General features: G+C 49.4%; 1 protein-coding gene across 1 annotated transcript in view; it reads right to left on the bottom strand.

The window, feature by feature from the left end:
* The window catches only part of LOC144117627 (nose resistant to fluoxetine protein 6-like), a 55,369-nt gene extending 30,689 nt beyond the window's left edge, over nt 1–24,680 (bottom strand). Inside the window, exon 1 of the mRNA XM_077651246.1 lies at nt 24,293–24,680. Coding sequence (XP_077507372.1) covers nt 24,293–24,680 — 388 coding nt within the window. The remainder of the gene's footprint in view (nt 1–24,292) is intronic.
* Nucleotides 24,681–25,594: the final 914 nt, after the last annotated feature.

Below are 25,594 nucleotides of genomic sequence, written 5' to 3'. Positions count from 1 at the left end.
TTCTACCTGATTCTAATGCGCATACTCTCTTTCCCTTTCTTGTTGCAATGAAAAAAAAAGCTGAAAAGGCTCTGCTTTGGAAAGGCACTTTTGCAGGGTCATAATGGCCATAACAGAGATATAGTATGTGTCACCATTGACGACTGCCTTGTAAATATGCCAGCCATCCACGTAACCGGCGTTTATTGAACAACGAATGACCGAGGATGATCGCTAGCGACTGTTGCCAAGTGTATCTGGCAGCGGGAAACTGCGGTAGCTGGCGCAGAACAGCTCATGAAGACTCTGAGTACATAAAAAATGGAACGCCCAGCGATTACGGTGAGATATCGCCTCGCAAACGCGTCGACAGCCCTCTTCAAGGAGGTATCGCGTGCGGATAGCGCTCCCACGGCAGCCATTCTCTTGGGTATATCTGGTCATGGCCAACGCAAGGAGATTTCCTTTTGGACTTCGTTGCTCATGTCCAAGCAGCGGTACTCTATAGCCCCCCCTTCCGTTCGCCATTGGGAAAGGCGATTTCTCATGGCTCGTGCGGAAGCTCCCTTGCGCTAGCAGGCCAGAAGCATTATTTCGACCTTCACGTGAGCTGGCCACCTTTCACGTAGCAACAGAAAATGGTGCAGACTCACTCGCCTAAACTTTTCGTCCAAGTCATGCGTTGCCCGATTTCTGCTGGGCCTCCAGCGGTTGCAGCAGCGCTGATGTGTGGCCCGAGAGACTCACAGTTTTCGGCTCGGAATTCTTGAAAGGTTCAGTCTAGCATTAGGGACTGTTAAGAAACAATACATTTGGTGAAACGTTGCGCACGAAGTGGCCCTCACAGCGTAGTCATTTTACGGACGCTTATGCTTCGTACTGACCGAAAAGTTAAGAATGAAATGACACGCAAGGGCTTTTTTGGAGCGTGCGGAACCCGGACCGCTCGAAGCTGGGGATAGAGGTACGCGTCTTCTTCGGGACAAGCCACCGCAGCGGACGCCTCGCGGCGGTCTTCGCCCAAGGGGCCTGGTCGGCAAGAGACCGCCCAGAAGGACGGCAAATGTAAAGCGCACCACCGCGCGGCGCGGCGCGATCAGCTTCTCCGAGAATGAACCCAGAGCGGGCTATTTTCGAGGCTCACCGCCGTCCTTCGGAGCGTTGCGCGCTGGCGGCCGAGCGGAGGCCGCTGCTCTGATGGTGCATAATGAACTTCACGTGTCGTTGCCTTCGGCTGTCTCGACGCTGGTCTTATTTGCCCGGCCTTTTTCCTCCACCGCGCCGCCGGTGTGAAGGGGCCCTTAGCGCGCACGTGCGCCCCGCGTCGGCTCGCTTTTTGAAGAGCAAGGCCCGCCATCCCCGCTACAGCCTTCTTTATTTTAGGCCTTTCCTTTTCCGCTTTAAAGTATCACGCCGACTCACTGTCTCTTCCTAGAGAGCGCGTTGCATTTGCCGGAGCGGGTGCTGTATGCGCGCGAGTGGTAAGAGAGCTGTCACTGCGTTTCGTCACAAGCTCTGTTTGGATGCCGGTTCGTGCGCATACTCGGCAAACTCGGTCATTGCCGCCGCTTCGCAAGTGGGCATTTTTGGAGGTCTTTGCTTTTAAAACTGCTCGGAGAAGCAGGAAAGCCTTGAAAACACACCGTGCATGTCGTGTTTGGTCCAATCCAATGCTGGGGCTCTATCATGTTGGGATGACCATTACCTTGTCGGGTGCCCGCCGTCCTTCATTTGTTGCTGCAAGTTCCTTAGAAATCATTAGAAATCAGGGCTGCGCATAAGGTCGAGGCACCGTGCGTGTGAGTGCCCGCTCTCGTCAGCGTGTGAATGCATACTCTTTTTTGATTCGTTATTTTGGGCCAAAATAATTCCGTTCGACTAAGCCACCGTGATGGCTCAATGGTTACGGTGTTCATCCGCTGATCCGAAAGACGCGGGTTCGATTCCGACAGCGGCGGTCGCATTTCGATGGGGGCGAAATGTAGGCCCGATTATGGTGCGATGTCAGTGCACGTTAAAGAACCCCAGGCGGTCGAAATTATCTGGAACTCTCCATTACGGCGTCTCTCATAGTCTGAGACGCTTTGGGGCGTTAAGCCCCATAGAACCAAACCAAACGCGGGCAGTCAATCATAAGTTACCCTCAGTTCCAGTATAGTTCATTCAATGGACTGCTTTGGTCGTCGCAGCAGTGCTGGATGGTGCACTTATTAACAGGCACCTCCATCTCTTATCAGAAGGGAAGCTGAGATGATCTATGACGGTTGGAGAAACACGTTTCATGTTCATACCAGCTGCTACACTCTGCCCTGGTCGTCAACGTCCGTATCCATAGGAGATAGTTTTCCCGGACGCCTCCTTCCCACCCAACGCAAAGTAAAAGGCCACATGAACACTGCCCCGGGCTTGCTTCCGCACCTTTTTCCTAAGGTGGCCTTTCTTTCTCTGCCGCGCAATTACAAACGGGGGTAGTATGGTATCGGACAATCGTATCTTAACTAGCGCGAACCAGTTTTAAGAAAGGGAGAAGGCAGAGAAGGTGTCCTTCGTCATTTTTTGCCATTGGGCATTGTGTAAACGGTAATATTCCGCTCCAGTGAGAGCGCGTGAATGTCGCTTTGGGCAAATGAGTTACCCCAGAAACAGTGGCAGTAGTCGTAGATTGAACAGCTCTGAGACGACAGACGGTATAGAAGTAGGCAAACAAGGTGCTGTTGGTCCGTCACTTGGCGCTACTAAAACTATGCGATTCAATCAATTAACTCACACTGCCACCCTTCTCAGTACTGCAAAACAGCCCTAAACATGCGGTGTCGTCGTCTTCTTTCCCGAGGAATGCGAACCACTGAAAAGGGATGCTTTATTGAGGCGTATACATCATGGTTGAGCCATGTGAGCGGCATGCATCCGTGCAACATGACGTCAGAGAGGATAGGAGTTGAGTCGTAAACGAACATTCCCGCTAAGTGCAATTTTTATACGATACTACATCGGGGTTCCTTAGTCCTTGTACGAACCCCTTAAGTCTTACGGAACGCGCGGACTGGTAGATACATGGCACGCCACCTATCCACTTAACCGTCGGCAAGATTAGGCGCACACGCTGTGACGCTCAGCCGTGAGACAACCGCAAGGCGGAGTTCGCCTGGAACTCGCGTTGGTTTTCTAGTGATGTAAGTAACAACCATCGCCATTAATCTCTAATTACTTGTCCGAGAGCATGACCATATCACCAGCCCTACGGTTTACAGAAGCTGCATTCAGTGATGTAACATTCGATAACAATTGGACAATGGGAACAACTCGTCGCCTTTCCTGGTGCATTTTTCTGAGTTTAAAGAACTGCGGCCTAGCCCGAGCTTCGCCTAGACTACCTGACTGTAGGAATGCATGCGTTGTGCGCCGTGTTTTCTTGTCATGCATAGACACCCAGCGTTGTCAGCAAACAAACTGTTATTGACCCGTTTCGTGGCGCTTGTCTTTCTTCCCGTCGCCCAGGACGGCAACCAAGTGTTCGACGTCAACTTCAAGCTACGCTTTAAATGTGCACCAGTAAAGCTTCTTCCGCCGCCGAGTGTCCGAGGGCGCCACGAAGGCTTGGCTGCACTCTATGCTGGAGACGCAATTGCATGTTTATTTATTTATTTCAACATACTGCTATCCTCGTGCACGAGGCTGTTGCGGGAATGGGACTAAAAAAAATGCGTACATTCGGCTACCCTGGAGGATATGAAGCGCCAACAACAAAAATACTTTTAAGATCAAAGAAATATCAAAAGTAACAAAAAGCAAACAAGTCGAAATCACGACACTCACTCCCGACCTAGGTTTGACAAGCCGTCTAAAAAGGCATCTAAAGATGTGCAGGCGACAACATCATTCGGCAGCAGGTTCCGATCTCGGATGATTTGAGGAAAGAAGGAAAATTTGAGCGTGTGACTGTGAAATCTGTGTTCGTGCAAGTGCTTCTAATGTTTTGCTCATGAATTTGCAATGTTCGAAAAGGTCACGTGTTAATGTTTACCAATCCTGAATGTATCGTTTAAAAGGAGAAAAAGAAATTTAAGACGCAGGAATTTAGCGCGATTCTGAATGGCTGTAAGACCGCCTTTGTGCAAGAGTTCTGTATACAGGAATCACAACGAAGGCATTGTTGTAATTGACTCCTGTGGCTTTCAGCTGGACGCTTTTCAGTCGAGCAATACAATTTTCGGCAGACGGAAACCAAGAAATTAGGCTGTATTCAAGCCCAGAGCGAACAAGCGAGAGGTAAGCTATTGACTTGGTGTGAGGTGAAGCAGATTTGAGGGAACGTTTAATAGAAAAAAGTGCTGAGAGTGCTTTCGATGTTACATAACAAATCTGTCTGCTCCATTTTAGGTCTGACGATATTATAATACCCAAGTGTTTGTGCTCGTCTGCTCTTTGTAGTGTCTGATGTTCAACTCCGTAGGTGTAAATCTGAGGGCTTTTCTTTCTAGTCACTGTCAAACAGACTGTGTTATCTAGGTTCAGCGTCATTTACCAGACCAGGCATCCTTCCGAAACTAGAACGAGTAAGTTGTTAAGAATTAGTGGGTCTCCATGACACATGACATCCCTGTAAGTAATGCAGTCGTCTGTGAACAAACGCACTGTACTATTTATGTTGTCTGCAATGTCATTGATGCATCGCCGTCAACACGCTTAACACGACGCCCGATTGCGCGTCCTGCGCTGATATTACAGCCCCTCAGCGCTGGGCGCCGAGTCCGAGACCATACTGCACGGCGTGTTTGCGGCGGATGGAGCAAGCTAGTGCCCTGATTCCGCCCTAGTATTGTGTCAGACCCAGCGGCCGACACCCAGCGGCACTAATGTCAGTGGAAGACACCCGCTCGAGCGTTCGTGTTAAGCGTACTGACGGTGGTATATAAGAAAAAGAACAGGAGCTGAAACTGTGCCTTGCGGCACACCGGATGCTACTTCAACGGAGACAGAACGTTGCCCTTCATATTCTACAAACTGGCGCCAATTTAACTTATAAGCTTGTAACCAGTCTGTTATAATCCCAGAACCTAACAGCAACTGAAGCTTAATAGTTCCGCCGCTTGCGAACGCAATCTTGCTTTCGCTTTGCCGTGGCGGAAGCTATGGTCCTCTGGTGCTTCGTCGCCGCGGCCGAAACTGCCCCACGAACCTCTTTCTTGCCTTCTTCTTCTTCTTCTTCTCCTCAAGTAATATGGCTTTTCTGACCGCTTCCTTTTTTTTTCTTGTTCCTCTTCTTTCATTGTCGCAGCCATTTTTTTTATCGCTGTTCATGAAACGTCTGTTCAGGGTTTTCCCCGCCGCGGTGGCTCAGTGGTTAGGGCGCTCGACTACTGATCCGGGGTTCCCGGGTTCGAACCCGACCGCGGCGGCTGCGTTTTTATGGAGGAAAAACGCTAAGGCGCCCGTGTGCTGTGCGATGTCAGTGCACGTTAAAGATCCCCAGGTGGTCGAAATTATTCCGGAGCCCTCCACTACGGCACCTCTTTCTTCCTTTCTTCTTTCACTCCCTCCTTTATCCCTTCCCTTACGACGCGGTTCAGGTGTCCAACGATATGTGAGACAGATACTGCGCCATTTCCTTTCCACCAAAAACCAATTATTATTATTATTATTATTATTATTATTATTATTATTATTATTATTATTATTATTATTATTGTTCAGGGTTTGCGCCTGTTGTCCCTCTCACTTCGCACGCTACTTTTCTGCCATCAGGCAGCCGCTTCACAACGCTCAACGCAGGCCACTAACTTTTGCAAGTGGAAATGCCGTCCAGAAACATGCACAGGTGCGTTGTGACAATAGCCGAGTTAATAAAGAAAGAAAAGCAACGATATCCGAGCTGTTTAAGGTGTCACACATGCTTCCAGTTGCACACTCAAGGGGCGTAGGTTCCAAACCCGGGAAGACCTGGAATTATTTTCGGTCTAGTTTTCTTCTGTTAATTTATCTAGTGGCGTGGACGAACGGACGGACAAAAAATTCGCGGACACGCAGAGGCGAAGATGTAGGCGTTAAAGGCATTCCTGCACTGACGAATGAACACAAGGTCGTGTCATCGCTAGCACAATTAAAGTGCTCAGACGCCGACTAAAGGGCGTGTGACGTCGCTAAAAGTGCATGCGATTTGATATCGAATTGAAAGAGCACATTGATACTGTTTGTCTCTTTTACCGAAAATATACTTAGAGCGTTCGCATTTTATACTGCTTAGGCTTGTCAAAGTGAAGATACCAGGCCTCACGGTATCTGGCATCGGCAGTGTGTCGTGTAAGAAAAGAGATAAGCTGCTCAACATTTCATCGCTTCAAGCAGATGAAACGCAAAGGTCCTTCGATAATGTCACCTAACCCAACCTATAGCAATATGTTTCTGCCTGTGCCGCGGTACTGTGCAAGCGCACGTGCCCTCTACGTATTTCTTTATTTGTTCTCTGTTCCCAGCCTCCTGCCCTCTCAGTGTAGGATAGCAAACCAAATGATCGCCTGGCTAACCGCCCTATTTTTTTCCTTCTCTTCATTTCTGATTCTTCCTGCATACTTTCCTCTTTGAGCTGCTTAGCGGCGCGTAACCACGGCATGCTTTGTTCATGGAAGCGTTCAGAAACTTGTGTTACATTGTTATAGTAACGCAGTAAAAGCGCACTTGCTTCAAAAAGCACGCAAGACGGCCCTTGTATTGAACATGGCGTGCCCGACAGTGTACGTGCTTTTCGCTAGCGACGAGCTTTTAATGCGAGCGTGTGCACACATTACACGTTCCAGTGAAGGGTTTTATTCCAGTGTACGCGCCAACTTGTTTGCTGTTTGTTTACAACGAGGAAGACTTTGGAAGAAAAACGTAGATCAAGAAAATGCGGCGTCAGATGGTTCTTTTAATCGGTCAACCATTTTGACATTTTGTCTATATTAGGGAGATGATCTATCTAAACAACTAACACTTCGTCACCGCATAAAAAAGTGCTGCTAAATGCGCTAGAGTAACCTCAAAAATAAGTCTTGATCTAACTCATAAATTTTGCCTATCTGCTTGAGGTAAGCTCCAACAACGTTGGAAACCGTGCGCTAAACACAACGCAAAGCCCCGACCTCCAGTCTCTGCTGTAAGCGGGAAGGAGATGGATGGTTAAGATATTCAGATATATTTATTTTTTCTTAAGCTGCAAAAATTTTAATCATAAAGATGGAGGTAAAAATATCCACAAAGAAGGGGACGCCAATGACTTAAAAAACTGCGGATCGACCAGCTTACTGTCCGTGGCCTACAAGGTGTTTGCTAAGGTAATCACTAATGGAATCAGACCAACCTTAGAGTTCATTCAACCAAAGAAACGCCTGGCTTTCGGAAAGGCTACTTAACAATAGGCCATGTTCACAACATCAATCAAGCGACAGAAAAATGCGCAGAATAACACGCACACGCGCGCACGCGCACACCCGCACACACGCGCACGCACACGCACACTCGCACACGCACACAGGCACACGCACACACACGCCCTTCGTAGGTTATGAGAAACCTCAGCAGTAATGCAGACATTGAGTAACCAGGCTATGAAAGAGGCGGACGAATGGGGAATATCTATAGTGGCATCCAGTGCGCCCATTGAGCGGCCGTGCCATAGTTCTCCACAGGCAGGGATACGTGATCTCTCCATTATTATTAAGAGATCTGGATTAGGAAAGAGGGGACGAATTGGAAAGCATGATCGAGGACCCAGATGAGCAAAGCAGAACGGTAGGTCTAAAAATTAATATGCAGAAAGACAACAAGTTTTCGGATGGAAACCGCAGATTACGGTCAGTAGCGAAGCGTTGGAAGTGGTAAGGGAGTACATCTATTTAGGGCAGGCATTGACTGAACATCCGGACCACGAGAGTGCAATAGCGAGGGGAATAAGAACGGGGTGGAGTACATTTGGCAGGTGCTCTCAATTCATGAATGACCGTTTACCAGCATCCCTCAAAACGAAAGTACATAACAGCTGAATTTTACCGGTAGGCACCTATGGGCAGAAGCGTGGAGGCTAACGAAAAGAGTTCAACTTAGATTGAGGACAACGCAGCGAGCTATAGAAAGGAAAGTCACGGGTGTAACCTTAAGAGACAGGAAAAGAGCGGAGTGGGTCCACAAACAAACGCGAGTTAATGACATTCTTGTCGAAATCAAGGAATGGGCATGGGCCGGGCATTTAGCTATCGCGAAGGCAAGAAAACTTCAGCGAACTCTTAAGCTCCGCCTTAGTGGTATGACGCGGTAACTTTAATCCATCCCTTCAGCGGCCTGAGGTCCTCTTTGCGTATCACTTCTCTTACACGGGTATTCCGTACTTTACGTACTTATACCACTCCTGGGACAGTGGTACAGCGGTTAAGCGATGCGCCACTGCCCTGGCAGGTGGCTGATTCAAACACAACCACCAGTGGGGCTTGTAATTAACTGCCACAGTGGGCCAGTTTTGATAACGTCACAAGGTCACGTGACGTAGGTGGCCTGCTTTTTCGCTCACAACACCGACATCGACGACGCCAGATTTTCTGCAGAACGGGGGCCTTAACGCTGTCGCGTTAACAACCGTCGGTCGTTAAGGATAACGGAGTGGATACCAAGAGAAGGCGTTCGTAGTCGGCCGCTGCAGAAAGTCAGGTGGGCGGATGAGACTATAAAAAAAAAAGTCTGCGGGGAGAAGGTGACCGCAGCTGTCGCAGAACGAAGTTAATTGAAGATAACTGGGAGAGACCTTTTTCTTGGAGTGGACGTTTTCATGTGCGTTTTCAGCGTTTTCTTATATGCAACACATTTTACATGGGCTCAGATTCCTGTGCTCCGGGGTCGCACTCGGAGCTTTCTCGGTAATAGGGGACGCCTGTCCGTTGTCAGCATAAATAGCAGCCAGCATTGGGACCTTTGAGTATGTACAAAACGACCCAGTGTGACTCGAACTACCCACGTTTTTGCATATGCTGAAATAAAAATCACGTTGTTTTTGTTACGTTCTTTCGGTGCAAGACCAACCAACGTTATGTTTATTTATATTTGCTCTCAATAAAAATTAACAGTGGGTAACAAATTTGTTCAACCAATTTTGTCTACAGTAGTATTAAACAAGGTTAAAATGCTATTGACGTACATTTTGCTGACGTTAGGCTGATGACGATGAAAGATAACGCAGGCGCGCGGTCAAGGTGAAGAGGAAAGGGGAATGCGATAGGAGCGGGGGATAGACTCAAGCATTACTGGTAGCGTAAAACCTCATCTCCGGCTGACGGGTGCGGCCACCTTCAGGTTCGCCACAAGACGGCTACCGAATGCGTCGCCACCTCGGATTTTATTTTGGTTACCTCAGCGCGCAAAACCACGTTCGATAACGTGCTGATATGGAATGGCGCAGTTTTTTTTTTCTCCCCGCAGTGTCCTAAGCTAAGAACGTATCTGTCATGTAGCAGGGCTAACTTCGTTCGATAATAATTAGGCCTTTTTCTTTTCTAAGGTCAGCGAGGAGAAAGACAGCCTTTCACAAAAACGACCTCATGTTTAGGGCACTTGAGCTGTCGTCCCATTATTTTTCTTTTAATTGAAGAAAACATAATTAAGACATCAAGCAATAGAGTTCGTGGAAGTGAATGTTGGGCTGGCGCCGTGCTCAAGAAGCAGAGCAGGACCACCGGCCCACTAAGAATAGAGCAAATTAACCGCGGCGTCCCTTACAGCAAGTACCGAGTATGTTTTGCTTCTGCCGGCCGGTGAGTATAGCGCGAAGAAGGGGGTGAGGAGAAGGGGTTCAGACCATGGACAGCCCCACGAGGGGCAGTGTTTCGCATTCAATTCCTGTACGCGCTTACCCGTGCACGCACATGCTCACTGTGCTCACTTTTCAGGTTTAGGGCGAGCCACTTGATCGATGCCAAGCGCTGGAGGAGGCTAGAGGGCCCTGTTGACAAGTTAAACGCAATTCTATAGCGCGGTGCGCTATGCTTGGCTTGCGAAAATAAATCGCGGGGCACCTGAAGTTAGCTCTTTGAACGTCTCCGTACGTTAAAGGGGCCCTGAAACACCTTCCGAGGAGAGCATATCAACTCGCTCAATTACTGCATTGTGTTGTCATGAATACCTGTGCGAAATTATACGCTTGTACATGCAGCAAAGAACCCACAATAAGGCGCGAAAGTAGGCGAGTCCTTTCAAGCGACTTTTTCATGCTCGCACCCTCCTTTGTCTCTGCGTATACCAGTTCGGAGATGGCTATTTCTTTCAGACGTCAGGCAGCTACCGCCAGGGCCGCGTCCAGTAAGCCGCGTAACTCCAGCTGTTCAAGAAGTGTCAAGAAGGAGAAGCTACGACGGACACGCATTCCCCGGCTGTGGGGCCGGCAGCGGAGCGTCAACCTTTCAGCGTGCCGAAAGTGACGAGAGGAGACAGAAAGGCGCGGAGAGGCTAAAATTCAAGTTTTGACTACAGATAACTCATCTTCTGCAAAGTGCAATAAAAAAAACTCTTGCTGGACGATATTCGTGAAGCGGCGTCCTTTAACATTTCAGGCATAACGTAACTTTATTAGAGCCGCTTTAAGAAGGCCCCTTAACCTCGGCGCGCGAGTGGCCGATGCCTGAGCGCGGGAAGGCCATGATAGTCAATGAGTCGAATGAGGGCGGTCGCGTCGGCTACTTTCCGAGATAGTTTTCTTGCCAGTGCGCGTTTTAATTTTTACTTTATTTGGTTGTTCAGCACTTACCATGCACTGAAGATCAAAACCTGAAAATGGGGAGGGGGAGGGAGGGGGGGGAGAAACACGAATGCGACGTTCACATTTACCATACAAAGATTTACTTCCTGGTAGTGGTGGTGGTTAAGTAGTGTCACGGGAGAGTGGCTCATCAGGTATGCGCGTTAGTGCTCTGTTTAGGTAGCTGGAAACGCAGCAACACTGCGGCGCAACAGGTTCCTAATTATTCTGAAAGGCCGGGTGCTTTCCACATAGCCAAGGCATGCATTGCGCCATTTTATTCATTCCTTTATATGCGTACAAAATGAGAGAACAAAAGCACCGCCACTTTGCGCGTACAGCTAGCTGCCCACGGAAGTCTTTGTGACACGGAAGCAACAGAAATGCTGATTTTTTTCGGCGCACAAAAGAGCTGCACTGCCCAGGTCGCACACGCCAGTGCAAAGTGCTCCGCTTCGTTTTTGGATGCATACTCAGGGTGCATACTACCTTATTCGTTGCTATATCGTGTTGTAAAAAAAATCTCAACAGCGAGATATATAAAGAAAAAACCTGAACAGGAAGAGGGGCAACGTATAAATTTTCTGCCACGGTGGCGCAATGCCTCTGGTGTTCTGCTGCTCATCCTAAGGTCGCAGGATCGAATCCCAACCGCGGCGACTGTATTTCAGAGGAGGCGAAATTCAAAAAAACGCCTGTGTGCTGTATACGATGTCAGTGCGCGTGAAAGAGTTCCGTGTGGTCGAAATTTACCCGGGATTGATCCACTATACGGCGTCCTGCTAGCTAACTTACAGCTTCGGACGTTAAATGCCGTGTAATTTTTTATGCTGTTCCACCCAGACTTGCTGCGCAGGCTAAATACACATAAACTGCGGGTGTTTTACCACATATGGCGGAATTTCTGAGAGCGAGAAAAAAAATGTAAATGAGAAACAAGTGCGGTAGCAGTATGCTACCAGAGGGAACAATTTTGAACACGCTCGCTGCTGGAAACGCAGACGTGATTGCGTTCAACGCACTCCGTGAAGACTGAGGTAGCGTGTTTAAAAAGCGTGCGAAGCGTCATGGTTTGAAGCGACTAAGGTTTCTCCCGCGCGCAGGTGAAGGCAGAACTAAACGGAGCACATTAAAGAGTTCTGTCTGCACTTATGCATTGCCTGCCGGATATCGGGGGGCACGGTGTGAGAAACACCCGGAAGTGCCGCTGACAGGACTGCGCACAAACACGCTACACATTACTGTTGACCTGAAGTTCCTGAATTCAGTAACAATGTCGAATTACGCCTCAAGTACTTCCGTCCTTGAGCGTTGTTTCTTTCAAACGAAATTTGTCGTCAATGGCCCAAGAAGTGGCAGAACCGTTTTGTCATTGCCTGTTGGATGAATCTCACCGAATGAGAAACAAATGGAAGGGTTATTGAGCGCATACGTGAAAGAGGGAACGCCGTCCTGCCCTATACTGCAAAGCACTGCACAGAATGCTCCCTATTATTTGCATGACGATGCACAGTTGTTGTTGAATATATTGCAGGTGGTTCTGACAGAAGGCAGGCTTAAGTGGGACTGCTCACACTGCGTATTTAGAATTATGTTCACTTGGGCCACTTAATGCGCAGTGCGCCACGGAGCCAAATATACTGGTGTGTGGTGCCCTTGTTCTAACTCGAGAAGCTGTCGCACTTTAACCTTTTCGCGAAAATTCATGCGAGTAGCATTGTTTGAATAGTTTGGTTTTATAGGGTTTAACGTCCCAAAGCGACTCAGGCTATGAGGAACGCCTGTTTAAATAGTGTACAGTAAATGACGCGTAATGCATTTATAACGAGTTCAGTGTGCATATACTGTGGACATTTTCTTTTTTGATGCTTGATACCACTGTTTCGTTTTTCGTTTGTCGGAAGTCGTTCCCCTGCTGCTATAGCGTAGATGTGCTGGAATAGAAGTTTTCGGCGCAGCCCGTAGTATAAGCGAGCAGAGACCAGAAGAGAACAAGCGCTTCTCTTCCATCTTCTAGCCAGTTTCTCCTTTTTAAGTAAATATAATCGTTTTGATTAATTATTTTATTTTCTGTCTTAATATCCTTGTGAAACCTGAAGTGTAAATTGTGTCACTATTTTTTTTTCTGCTCATACCCTTAGGATATGCGCGATTGGGGTACCTTATGCTGCCTTTAAAACCTTGGGCTGCACGTGTGCAGGGAAATGTCCTATGTGAAGTAACTCGTTTTATTTCCAGAGCAGAGGAGAAAAATACATCTGCCACTTCGCTCAAATGTTGGCTCATATTTCTTCGATGCAATGCTGCAAGTGCCAGTAAGTGGTTAAAGATGGATTAACGCCTGTTAAAGGCACGTAAATCCACTCGATTTTTGGTCGCCACAGTAAAGCATGCTCACATTGAATGCCACCTTTCCGAGGGCTCCTGTAGAGGAGGGAAATAATACGCCTTTGACCATATGCTCAATATAAATGGTTCTAAACAGGACGGATTTCCTATGTAGCTGAGAAAACGCTTTTTACAGCACTGAACCTCCTTCCATATGGTTGCTGCACCTGCCATTCTGTTGTAAAGTATATTTAGAGCTCTTCGTTCTCGGGTTTTATTTTTGCCAGAATTCACGGAGTAAAAACCGGGCGTTATTTTTTCAGCTCAAATTAGGATTCTGATCTGTCTATTCAATAAAAAGTCCTGAGTTCTGGTTTTTTTCTGGTTATTTTTTCGCCAGGAATATTTCATTGTTAGAGATTTTAGATCGTGACCTAACATGCTCTATTATTGTGTATTATTTTCATAAACACAGAAGAAATGTCAGGATGCACCAAAAAGCTGTTTGCAAGATTAGATTTTCCTTTTTGTATTTATTTCGCTTCATTCATTACTATCGCCAAGCGCGGAGCTTTCTCGTCGGCGCTAGACCTGTCTGTCTTTGCACACTGCGAAAGCATTCATTCAGCATCACAGCGGAGCCGTCATTTTAAGCGCGTAACAGCACTGGAACACGACATCACTGGCGTGAGTTAGGTTTGATCCATTGGTATCACTAAGACATACGGCCAATGCATGTGTTCTGGCCTCTCCTCTCTAAAGCGTGGTTTTCGAACTTACGTATTTTGGGACTAAGCTGCAATATGAATAGCAAGCATTAAAGGAGGTTTTAAATCAACAATTAATTGAATGCTCCGCTTTAAGATAAGCACGAGGCGTCCGCTAGATTAAGTACGGTGCATTAGGCTTTGTGCACTGGTAAACGTCGTCGGGTAGAAATCACGTTTAACCCGGCTTTTCATAAATATTCTCGGGGTGAAGGAATCGCGGGAAAACAAGTTTGACCCGGAAACGAAGAGCCTTATATATATTTGACGAATTTTTCACAAGAAGGACAGAAATCTGAGCGAGTTGCTTTAGATTCTGATTTTAACAGCAGGAAAAAACGAAGAGCAAAGACGGAACAAAACACAGGAGCGCCTGTCTTGCGGTACGTCTCTGCTCTTGTCTCAGCTTTTTGTGCTGCTAAAATATGAATTTCATCACCGGGTCTCAAGAGGACATGAATCACTAGTTTTCAACAAGTATGAATGCTCACATATTGTGCCAACGCAGTCCCCTGCAACCTATCATGACGCTCTTCGCAGGAATACGGAAGCCATTGTTTTCCTACTTCAAAAAAAAGGTCGAGCACAACAAAAAAAATGGGGGGGGGGGGGGCAGTTAAGATGAGAACCGCCCCCCCCCCCCCCTCCCCTGTTTTTGGCCGAGCATAAACCACTATCTTTGAAGCAATGCGTCCGCCGTGCGATATACTGAATAGAACTGGTATTAAGCCAGCTAGTGAGCTGTCGAAATCCTTACGGTATTTTTGGTTGAAGGCTCAAGGAAGAAAGGTGGCAGCAAGTAACACGTATGTCATATACTTGCATTCGCGACTTAGCTCTCTTTTGCCGCACAGCGCCGATGCACTGTACGCAAGTGCTGAAGCTGGAAAATAACTATACTGAGCGGAGAGGATTCGGTCGGGTCTTTTTGTATAGCTGTTTTAACGTCATTACCTAAGCGTGGACAGAAGGCATACTGAAAAATTTATAGAGGGCACGTAAGTCTACTTACGTGCTGTGAATGCAAAGCATGCTCGCGGAGCGTTCGGCTGCGGCGATGGCGTGCTACTCTAATGCAGCGGACAGCGAACCTAATCTGTTCGCTACGCTCGAATGCCAGTTGATGAAGAAGACGATATCCAAACCCAGCGCTAGAAACTGGCAGTTTAGCTCACGGGGTGTTGCGCTGCGGTGATGGCGCAGTGCTCTAATGAAGTAGCCAGCGAAGATTATCTGTTGGCGCCGGCCTGCTGGATTCGAAACCCACTTCGGGAGAAATTTATTTCCTGATGAGATCCCGTGAGTTTTCGGGCTGTCTGGCGTTGACAAAGCCGGATTTCCAGCCTCAAGAGCCATATGATGCTTTCGCATCAATAAATGCTTAAAAATGTGTCAGTTTCGAGGTTATAAAGCGTGAAAACGAAGTGTTGCTCGCGCTTACCAAGCTTGAGCCACGGGGTAAAAAATAAAACGAGTACCAAATCAACAAAGCGTATGCTTTCCTAAGCATGGAAGTAGTTGGATTGTAAGGACAGAACCCGGCCTTTTGGGTTTTCACAATGGTACAACATACGCAAACAAAGATCAATTGCATTTATTGTTTCGTTCATGCCCCCTTATAGTAGTGAACTTACACGCGCTAGTACTTGAATCTCAGAACACTGGTAGGGTTTTTCAGTTTTGTCGCGGCCTAAACAATGACTCCTGAGAAGCTCGCAAAGAATGCGACCGGTGGAAATGCCTTGGAACCTTGTCGGGGATTGAGATGAGTTGTAGTGGTTGGCAGCGGAGTTCCTCTACCGCGAAAATTATTTTGAGTGTAGTTTTCAGGCGTGAACTGCCTTGCATAAACACATTACCTACAATAACTAAATCCCATCCCCTTTTCTGTCAGGACGTCATGCCCACCATCGAAATACTCATAGGAGTATAGCACTATTTATGATTGTACCCGTGAACATGATATCAACATGAATGGCGACTGTGCTTCGCTGGAATTGTTCTGTGCAATTTGAGGGTTGGAGACTCGTCAAACTTCCACTATTTTGATCAGGAAGCTCAGGGGAGAAAGGGGACTTCTGCGTTTAGTCACTGTATTGGCATTGCGACCGGCGAAGGACGGGCACTCCTATAAAAACGTATTTTCCCTTTAAGTCGTTGCAGGCTATCCAGAAAATGTTCCGGCTGAAGTTTCAAAGCTACTTTGTCACCTAAAGAATGTTTAAATTCAAGAACTTAAGTCGTTCACACCAACCATAGATTGGTTTTTCCTGCTTTCTTAATAGCAGAAGCTAAGTCCCTTCCTCAGGTTGCGGGCATGTTTTCAGTTGGTTTTCGAGGACCATTCGACAGAACGGCTGCAGTGATCTCCGAGGGACCCAGGCCTTTATAGTCTTTCCGCGACGCACCGCCATGATTCAACCGTTCTCATGTTTTCAAAATATTATACAGAGACTCACATTACTGCGCTTGAAGTGATTCCCGATTTTCGCTCAGTTTCGATATTTACTCAGTTTTGAACTTTCGCTCGCTAAGAACGTCATCACAACCCGACGTTCCGCGGTCGCGCTCGGAGTCTTCTCAACCATTTCGTTTATCTAGTAACTCGCGTTGCCCAGCGATGCTAGTGCGGTATGTGGTAATAGTGGACACTTTTCTATTGTCAGCATAAAGAGAAGCCTGCACTAGTAGTAGTAGTAAGTGGTTTTTTTGTTAAAATAATAGTAAAAAGAAAGGAAAAGATTTTTGCTAGCCCCGGCATCTGCCGTCGATACTGAAGCACCTGAGCTGGGGCAGCGGAAATAAAGGATAGCATAATAATAATATTGTAAGCACTGTGAGTGACCTTCATCTTCATCTCAGCGTAATCATCATCGGTCATCGGGTCGTGCGAAGAAGACGAAGTGTTGCTAAGCTGTGACTAGTCGGTAGCTGCTGCTTCGGCCTACCTGAAGTAAAAAGGTGAATTTGCTGGTGCGTTCTTCTGCCTCACAAGTGGTGGAGGTGACTCCTGATCCCAGCGTCCTCAACGCGGCACCCCCTGGAGCTCCGTTCCGGTCGTGTTCTTGGCGGCACATCAACCGCCATGGCGCAGTCACATCCCCCTGCTCTCCCCGTTCCGGCGCCTGTAGCTACCGATGGGCATCCCACGGCTGCCCATGCCACCTCTGCACCACTGACGTCCCAAGGTGCACTTGCTCAGCACCATTTGACCCACCCAACTTGGTCAGTTACCTCACGTCAGCGCGACCCTCCGGTTTTCGCCGGTCTCCGCGGTGACGACGTCGAAGACTGGCTACAGCAGTACGATCGGGTGAGCGCTTTTAACGGTTGGGACGCTTCTATGAAGCTACTCAACGTCTCATTCTACCTGAGTGACGTGGCTAAGACGTGGTTCCTCAACCATGAGGACGCCATTCCTGACTGGCCTCAATTCACGACACAGATCCGCCAGATATTTGGAACTGTTGGTGCTGGTCCGACCTCTTTTCAAAAGAAGCTAGAGACCCGTGTGCAGCTTCCAGGAGAGACATACACATCATACATTGAGGACGTACTCGCCCTTTGCCGGCGAGTTAACAATGGCATGGTCGAGGCTGAACGTGTCGGACATATTTTAAAAGGAATTGGCTCTTTTGCCTACGCAGCTCTAGCTGCCCAAAATCCCGTCACGGTGGCAGACATTCGTGCCACTTGCCAGCGACTTGACTATCTACAGTCGCGCCGCCTCAACAACACCTGGGATCCGAGCCAAATTCCCGAAACTGATCTGCGCACCATCATACGATCTATAATACGGGAAGAGCTCCACAATGATATTTCGTCGGTTCCTGCCTTCTCACGCCCACCTGCTCAATCTACTGGGTTGCGTGGCATTATCAAGGAGGAGCTTACTTCACTCAATCGTCCCATGGCTACAGAACCACCAGCCCCTCCCTACGTTCCGACGTATGCTGAAGTCACTGCGGCTCCTCCTCCTTGTCCTCCTGTCCATCACGCGCCCGACCCACCCAGCCTCGCCGCCCTGTCCCCGCGACCACCGGTGTATGGTAATTGGCGGCCTCTCCCACCTCGTCCAGTATGTTTCTACTGCGGAATCCGCGGCCATGTAACACGCGTTTGTCGCCGACGACTGCGAGATGAGCGTGCGAGCTATGGGTACGTTCGACGTGACGACGCCTACCAGCTTCCTCCTCGCCAGTACTACACCGATAATGACCTCCGTCCCTCTTCCTCCCCGTCGACTTCTCCTGACCGGTCTAGGACAGCACGGCCATCGCGTCGTCGCTCCCCGTCACCCTTTCGCCGGACTTCGTCGCCCCTTCGCCCTCCATCTTCAGCTTCTGCCCGCCAAACGGAAAACTAACCTGTGCAGTTTCCGGAGGTAAAACTGCACCGCCTGTCGTCGCTCCAATTCCTCCTCTGCTCCCATCAAACATGTTGACTGTATTCCTTGAGGGACATGAACTGGAAGCTTTAATTGATACCGGCGCCGCTATTTCTATTATGAAACTTGACTTGTGTTTAAAACTGCGAAAAGTGCGCACACCTTATACCGGTCCTCCTTTACGTGCTGCAAATGGACAGAATATTAACCCTTGTGGAGCGTGTACAGCCCGAGTCACCATTGATGGCATCTTGCACTTCATTGAGTTTGCTGTCCTATCCTCCTGTGTCCATCAACTCATCTTCGGCTGGGATTTCCTCCAAAACGCCTCAGCAGTCATTACGTGTTCCCCTCCCACTATTGAAGTCACTGAATGCAACATTCTTGCCGATAGAGAACCACTTTCTTCCCGTGTAGTTATGCTTGCCGATCACGTCCTCTATCCGGGCAACGAAGATATTCTATCTGTCACTTCTGACGCCGTCACCGATGGCGACGTCCTGATTACACCCAGCCCTCGTCTCCTGTCAAGAGGTATTATCATCATCGTGTCCCTTCTTCGCTTCTCCAGCGGTTCTTCTCTTCTCGCCGCATTCAACACCACATCAGAGCCCATTCTTCTGCGACGCGACTCTACTGTTGCATCAATTGCTTCCGCCCAGCCTGTCACACTTCTTCCCATTTCCACCTCCGATCGCTCTGATTCATCCCCTGCCTCGCTCAGTGCAGCACTTCGCCACACGATCAGCACCGACCTGACAACAGACCAGACAGACGCATTGCTCGCTGTATTGAACAAGCACGCAGACTCGTTCGACGTCAATTCCGGCACACTGGGTCAAACCGCTGCAGCAACGCATCGCATACTCACCGACGGATCAAGCATAGTTAGACGCCGGCCTTATCGTGTTTCTCCAACCGAGCGCAAAGTTATTCAGGAAAATGTTGCTGACATGCTTGCACGCAACATCATACGCCCATCGTCTAGTTCCTGGTCATCGCCTGTTGTGCTAGTGCAAAAAAAAGACGGTTCGGTTCGTTTTTGTGTAGATTACCGTGCTCTAAACAGAATAACTCGTAAGGATGTGTATCCCCTCCCTCGAATTGACGACGCCCTCGATTGTTTGCAAGGTGCCCAATTTTTCTCCAGCCTTGACTTAAGATCAGGCTACTGGCAGATCCCCATGAATGAAGATGATAAAGAGAAGACCGCCTTTGCAACACCGGACGGTTTATACGAATTCAATGTAATGCCTTTTGGACTCTGCAACGCTCCTGCTACATTCGAGCGTATGATTGACACAGTTCTCCGCGGCCTCAAATGGAAAACATGTCTCTGTTACTTAGATGACATCGTCATTTTTTCTTCGTCATTTCCTGATCACCTTACTCGTCTCGATGCAGTTTTGACAGCACTTTCCAGCGCTGGCCTACAGCTAAACACGAAGAAATGCCGTTTTGCATCAAAATCCATTAAAGTTCTTGGCCATCTCGTAAGCAGCGAAGGAATTAAGCCTGACCCTGAAAAAATCGCTGCTGCGCTGCACTTTCCCCGTCCAACTCGGGTCAAAGATCTCCGCAGTTTCCTCGGCTTGGCATCATACTTCCGCAGATTCATCCGCAATTTCGCCTCTATTGCCTCACCTTTACATGCGCTTCTTCACAACGACACGCCTTTCATCTGGTCTCCTGCTTGCGAAGAAGCATTTGAAACTCTGAAGCGTGCTCTGACTTCGGGTCCCGTCCTCTGCCATTTTGATGATAAAGCACCGACAATTTTGCACACCGACGCCAGCAGCCATGGCATTGGCGCTGTCCTTCTGCAACGCCAAAACACCTCTACAGAAAATGTTGTTGCCTATGCGAGCCGAACTCTGACTTCTGCGGAACAAAACTACACTATTACCGAACAAGAATGTCTCGCCGTCGTCTGGGCTGTTCAGAAGTTTCGTCCTTACCTGTACGGCCGTCACTTCACAGTCGTCACTGACCACCACGCCCTATGCTGGTTATCCACTTTGAAAAATCTGTCCGGTCGTCTCGGGCGGTGGATCCTCCGCCTTCAAGAGTACGACTTTACTGTCACTTACAAATCGGGCAAGAAGCACAAGGACGCCGACGCTCTCTCTCGTTGCCCTATTGCTTTGCCGTCGCAACCCATGTCCTCGCATTCCTCTCCTGTCCCAACGGAGTCAAGCCATTTAAACCCTACAGTTATGCAGTCTTTGAGCGCCGCCTCTATTGCTCCCATGCCAGATATACACTGCAATCTTGCTCACCACCAGAGTGCTGACCCTTACTGTCAAAAGCTGATTGATAGTCTCAGCGGTGTTCTTAGACCTCCAAATGCCCGTCTCCGTCGTCGGCTCAAAAATTTCAAGTTACAGGATGGCACATTATTTTGGCACAACTACAGCCCACTGGGCCACACATGGGTTCCCGTAATTCCTTCTTCCCTGCGTCCTCAAGTTCTACAAGCCTTCCACGACGACCCCACCGCAGGTCACCTTGGGTACCACAAAACCTATGACCGCATCAAACGTCGTTTCTTCTGGCCTGGCCTTTCAACCTCAGTATTAAAATACGTAGCGTCTTGCATCCCTTGTCAACGACGCAAGCGGTCTACGTCGCCTCCTGCCGGTCTCTTGCAACCTCTCCCATGTCCTTCCACACCTTTCGAAGTCGTCGGAATCGACTTGTATGGACCCCTGCCCTTGACTCCAGCTGGCAACCGCTGGGTCGTTACTGCCGTTGACCACCTCACCCGATACGCTGAAACCGCAGCCCTTCCTTCCGGCTCCGCTTCCGAAATCGCCAACTTCTTCCTCCACACCATACTTCTTCGCCACGGCGCCCCTCGCCTCCTCCTTAGCGATCGTGGCAAGTCGTTCCTCTCCACCGTCCTCGCCGCAGTGCTTCATGCTTCAGGCACGGTGCATAAAACTACATCTCCTTACCACCCTCAGACCAATGGCCTCACAGAACGCTTTCATCGCACCCTTTCTGATATGCTATCCACCTACATTCACCCTCAGCACAACAACTGGGACTCTTTACTCCCCTTTGTAACCTTCGCCTACAACACTGCCGTTCAACGAACCACCACCTACTCTCCGTTTTTTCTTGTTTATGCCCGCCATCCTACCTTCTCCCTCGAAGCATCTTTCTTCACAGCTTCTACTCCTTCTGCCGCGCCTTCCCACGAACAGTTCGTGTCTCGTATCGCCCACTGCCGTGATCGTGCCCGCCTTCAAACTGAAGCCACTCAAGCTTCCAGGAAAAGCACGTATGATGCGACTCATCGCTCAGTGTCTTTCCGCCCTGGAGACGAAGTGCTACTCTGGACACCTACTCGCATCCCCGGCCTGTGTGAAAAGTTTCTGAGCCGTTTTATTGGCCCGTACACGGTTCTGGAACAAACTTCCCCTGTAAACTATCTCATCACACCTGCATCGCCTGTTCGCGATCGTCGGTGTCGCGGCACCGAGATTGTGCACGTGTCGCGCTTGAAACCCTTTAACCGCCGACCTTAAGATTTAATTTGCGACCAGGATGGTCGCTTTCGTTCGGGAGGGGGAATGTTGTAAGCACTGTGAGTGACCTTCATCTTCATCTCAGCGTAATCATCATCGGTCATCGGGTCGTGCGAAGAAGACGAAGTGTTGCTAAGCTGTGACTAGTCGGTAGCTGCTGCTTCGGCCTACCTGAAGTAAAAAGGTGAATTTGCTGGTGCGTTCTTCTGCCTCACAATATTAATAATTGGTTTTTGGGGAAAGGAAATGGCGCAGTATCTGTCTCATATATCTTTGGACACCTGAACCGCGCCGTAAGGGAAGGGATAAAGGAGGGAGTGAAAGAAGAAAGGAAGAATAGGTACCGTAGTGGAGGGCTCCGGAATAATTTCGACCACCTGGGGATCTTTAACGTGCACTGACATCGCACAGCACACGGGCGCCTTAGCGTTTTTCCTCCATAAAAACGCAGCCGCCGCGGTCGGGTTCGAACCCGGGAACTCCGGATCAGTAGTCGAGCGCCATGACCACTGAGCCACCGCGGCGGGGTAAAGGATAGCAGGCAGAATGGATAAATGAAATAAAAGAGGTGAGGGGACAGAAAGAGACGATGCACTAAAACCTCCGAGTTTCATTTGGTTTTAGGGGTTTAGAGCCCCAAAGCGACTCAGCTGCTATCAAGGACGTCGTAGAGGAGGGCTCCGGATAATATCTACCACCTGGTGATCTTTAACGGTCACTGACATCGCACAGTACACGGGCCTACAGCGCCTACAGGCCGCGATCGAATTCGCGTCATTCGGTTCAGCAGCTGAGCACCATAGCCACTGAGCCACCGCGGCGGCTGAGACCACATATATGCATGGATTTAAAAAAAAAATCACGCAACTATTACAATTGTTTTTTGGTGTAAGACCCACAGATGTCACGTTTAATTTGCAGTTAGAAAAAATTAACAATAGGTATCAGATCTGATGATGATGATGAATTTGAATGAGTCAAGGGCGGCTTTGGCTAGAGAGTGGCACTGCACTAGGTGTTTTCGTCTACGGAAGTTGGGCTCAAAAACGAATTTCCCAAGCACTTCCATTTCCCAGAGAAGCCGACCACAAGTCCAGGGAAAAGCTTGTCCCCACTGGAAACCGATGGGCACCCGCCGTCACTGGGGATCGAACCCTGCACCGCTCGCATGCGAGGCGGATGGTCTAACCACTAGGCCACTGCTGCGGTGGCTTACAGATATATTCAACAAATGTTGCTACAGCAGTAATAAAAAAAGGCTCTAGAGCTATTGGCGTCATTTTTATTCACTGGCGCCAGCCTTACGGACGCTTTAATAGCACACAGAGCTTCACGGGCAGGTGATAGCCTTCTGAGTTCTCGGGCGAAATGCGGGATGTCTTCCACAGAGTTGGTAGTTGCTGCTGCTCTTAAACTAGTCGCTTGGTTTTCCTGAAGCCCACAGGGACGTTTGCAGTGTGCAGGTTTATGGTGCGTTGCGGCACCAGAGTCGCACAGGAGGGTTGTGCCGACTATAAGCATGCTCAAGATCGTGCGTGCTACGTGCAGTAGCAAGCAAAAGTTTTGCGGGATGCGTATGTTCAGCAATGAACATATTGTGGCGCTGCCTCGAGTCCCAGTCGCCTGGTACTTATACTAGCGGTTAGAGTTTGCTCGTCTTTTCGTGCCTGTAGTCACTTGAGGCGATTGACTTGCGTGAGTGCACCGAAATCATTTTCTTCTGGTGTCCACCAAGAGTGAGACAGTTAGCGCGTCGGTCCGTTCTTGATGGCCGCCTTCCCCTCGGATAAACGTGATTTTATAAACACCGGCACAACGAGTGACACAAGACTATGAGTCCCGGACTAGATAACATACGCTGTGGACTCGACACATTCACATAACCTCAGAGGAGTGCGGAGATAACCGGGCTTACAACGCGTTTGTGGTGTGGTATCGATGTGCTCTTTTGAGCTCTGTTAAGCACGCGTCCTCGTTTGTGAATTTCTTCGTCGACTTGCGCATTAGCACTTTAATAACGTTTGGTACACTACCGAGGCATAATCGTTCACGGGCGGAAGTTACCGCAAAAAAAAAGGCGGATCAATGTGTACCTTCTCGTCACTTCAAGAGTGACTGACAAAAGTACGGAACAAGACTAACAGAAGCCGTCAACGCAGTTTGTTTCTCGTGTGGCAGATTCAAAAATGAGCACAAATTTCAAAAAAGCAGTCTCTGCACGAGATTGAGCATGGCGCATGACGTTAATGTGGTAAGGCCGCCTGAAACCGCTTCGCAGTTCTGTGTGTGCGGTCCTGCCGCCCTTGATGCCAGCGGGCAATACAGCCAAAGAAAAGGCCGCTTGGGGCCTGTTCTGAGGCAGTGGCATATCCACACTGTGAAGGCTAGCTCGCAGTTTACGACTTCCCGTTGAGAGCCGTTGCCCGCAAACAGTGACTTCATACAGAGAATGCTCCTCACGAAAAGTACTTGCCTCGTGCCACTCCGCTGGTTCGCAGCGATCGACCAGAGCTAGAAAAGGACATAAAATCCTCGACCCACTCACTGCGTATCGCCCACGGTTCCAGGCGGCGGAAGGCCAGGGCCATCTTGAGCAGGCTCTGGGAGCATTCGGCCGAGACAGAGGGGTCAAAGCCGAACCTGGTCACCATGGGCAGCGCCTTCTTGTAGGCGGCGTCTATGGTGTCGTGCACGAAGGCCTCCACGTCTGGCGCGGGCTCGTCATCCGAGTCGCCCCCCGCGTCAAGCGCGCGCTCTGACGCCACCGCGGCCGCGGCGCTGCCGGCATCGGCCGCGCCCAAGGAAGAGACCGAAGGCTGGCCTGGAGCACCTGCTTGGCTCTGCGAGGCGTGTTCAGTGAAGCTCAGGGTCTGTTGCGACGACGTGATCTCGACGAGCACCAGGGAAAAAGCAACGATGACCCACGGAGCCATGCTTGTTCACGCGAGGAGTTGCGGCGCACTTAACGAACGGAGCCGACAGCTTGCAGTCCGAACCTCAGCAGTGTTTTCGCTGCTCGATTTCTACGCTACTCTGGGGGGAAGATAGTGCCGGTTTTTTCAACTTTTTCCTCGATTTCTACGGTACGCCAGGAAACCAGCGCAGAAGATGAGCGCGCTAAAAGCCTTCCGGGGCGCGGCTACCTTGCGCGACCAATGCAGCGGTGAAATGACAGTAGTGTATTGCGCGCCTCTTGCTAGGGGGAATTGATGTAAGGATGCTACGCAGTGAAACCGCCGCCGCTAAACGAATAGCCAGACACCCGCGGAGCACGAAATTTCAGTGCGAGACACGCGCCCATCACTGCATCGTCGTCAACTGCGCGCGCACTCGGAGCCACCTCGCGCAGACATTCACCAGTTGGCGCGGACGCGATGCCAGGAGCAGTGATCGCAGCGCATGCCGGCGCGGGCGCGCCGAAATTTCGGAAGCACAGCACCCTCCGCGCCTCTTTCGGAAAGAGAGAGAGGAGAGGAAGCAGATGCGTCCTGGCACAGTTTCTCTCGCAGCCGCTTTCCTCGCGACTTGGTCCAGGAAGGAGGAGGAGAAAGCGGTCTGCCGAAACGCCAACCTGAGATGATTTGCGACCGCTGCCTGGTCCAGGGGATGATGCTCGCGGGCTCAGCTATAAGATCATTTGTCCCGACTAATGTACGGGCTTGAGTTCGGTCGCCCGTTTTAGTGCGTTTCCTTGTCCTCCCCTGTTTTCCGGAGGCATTTCAGGCTCTGTGCGCGAACTGACGTTCAGTTCGAAGGGTTGGATCCTCGAGCGGAGGCCTCGGCGATAAGCTTACCGTATTCATTTCCAATTATGGCGACATTTTTTTAATCAGCTTAACATACAAAG

The sequence above is a fragment of the Amblyomma americanum genome, chromosome 1 (assembly GCF_052857255.1).
Source record: "Amblyomma americanum isolate KBUSLIRL-KWMA chromosome 1, ASM5285725v1, whole genome shotgun sequence".
Lineage (NCBI taxonomy): Eukaryota > Metazoa > Arthropoda > Arachnida > Ixodida > Ixodidae > Amblyomma > Amblyomma americanum.
This window is presented reverse-complemented; position numbering and strand designations above follow the sequence as displayed.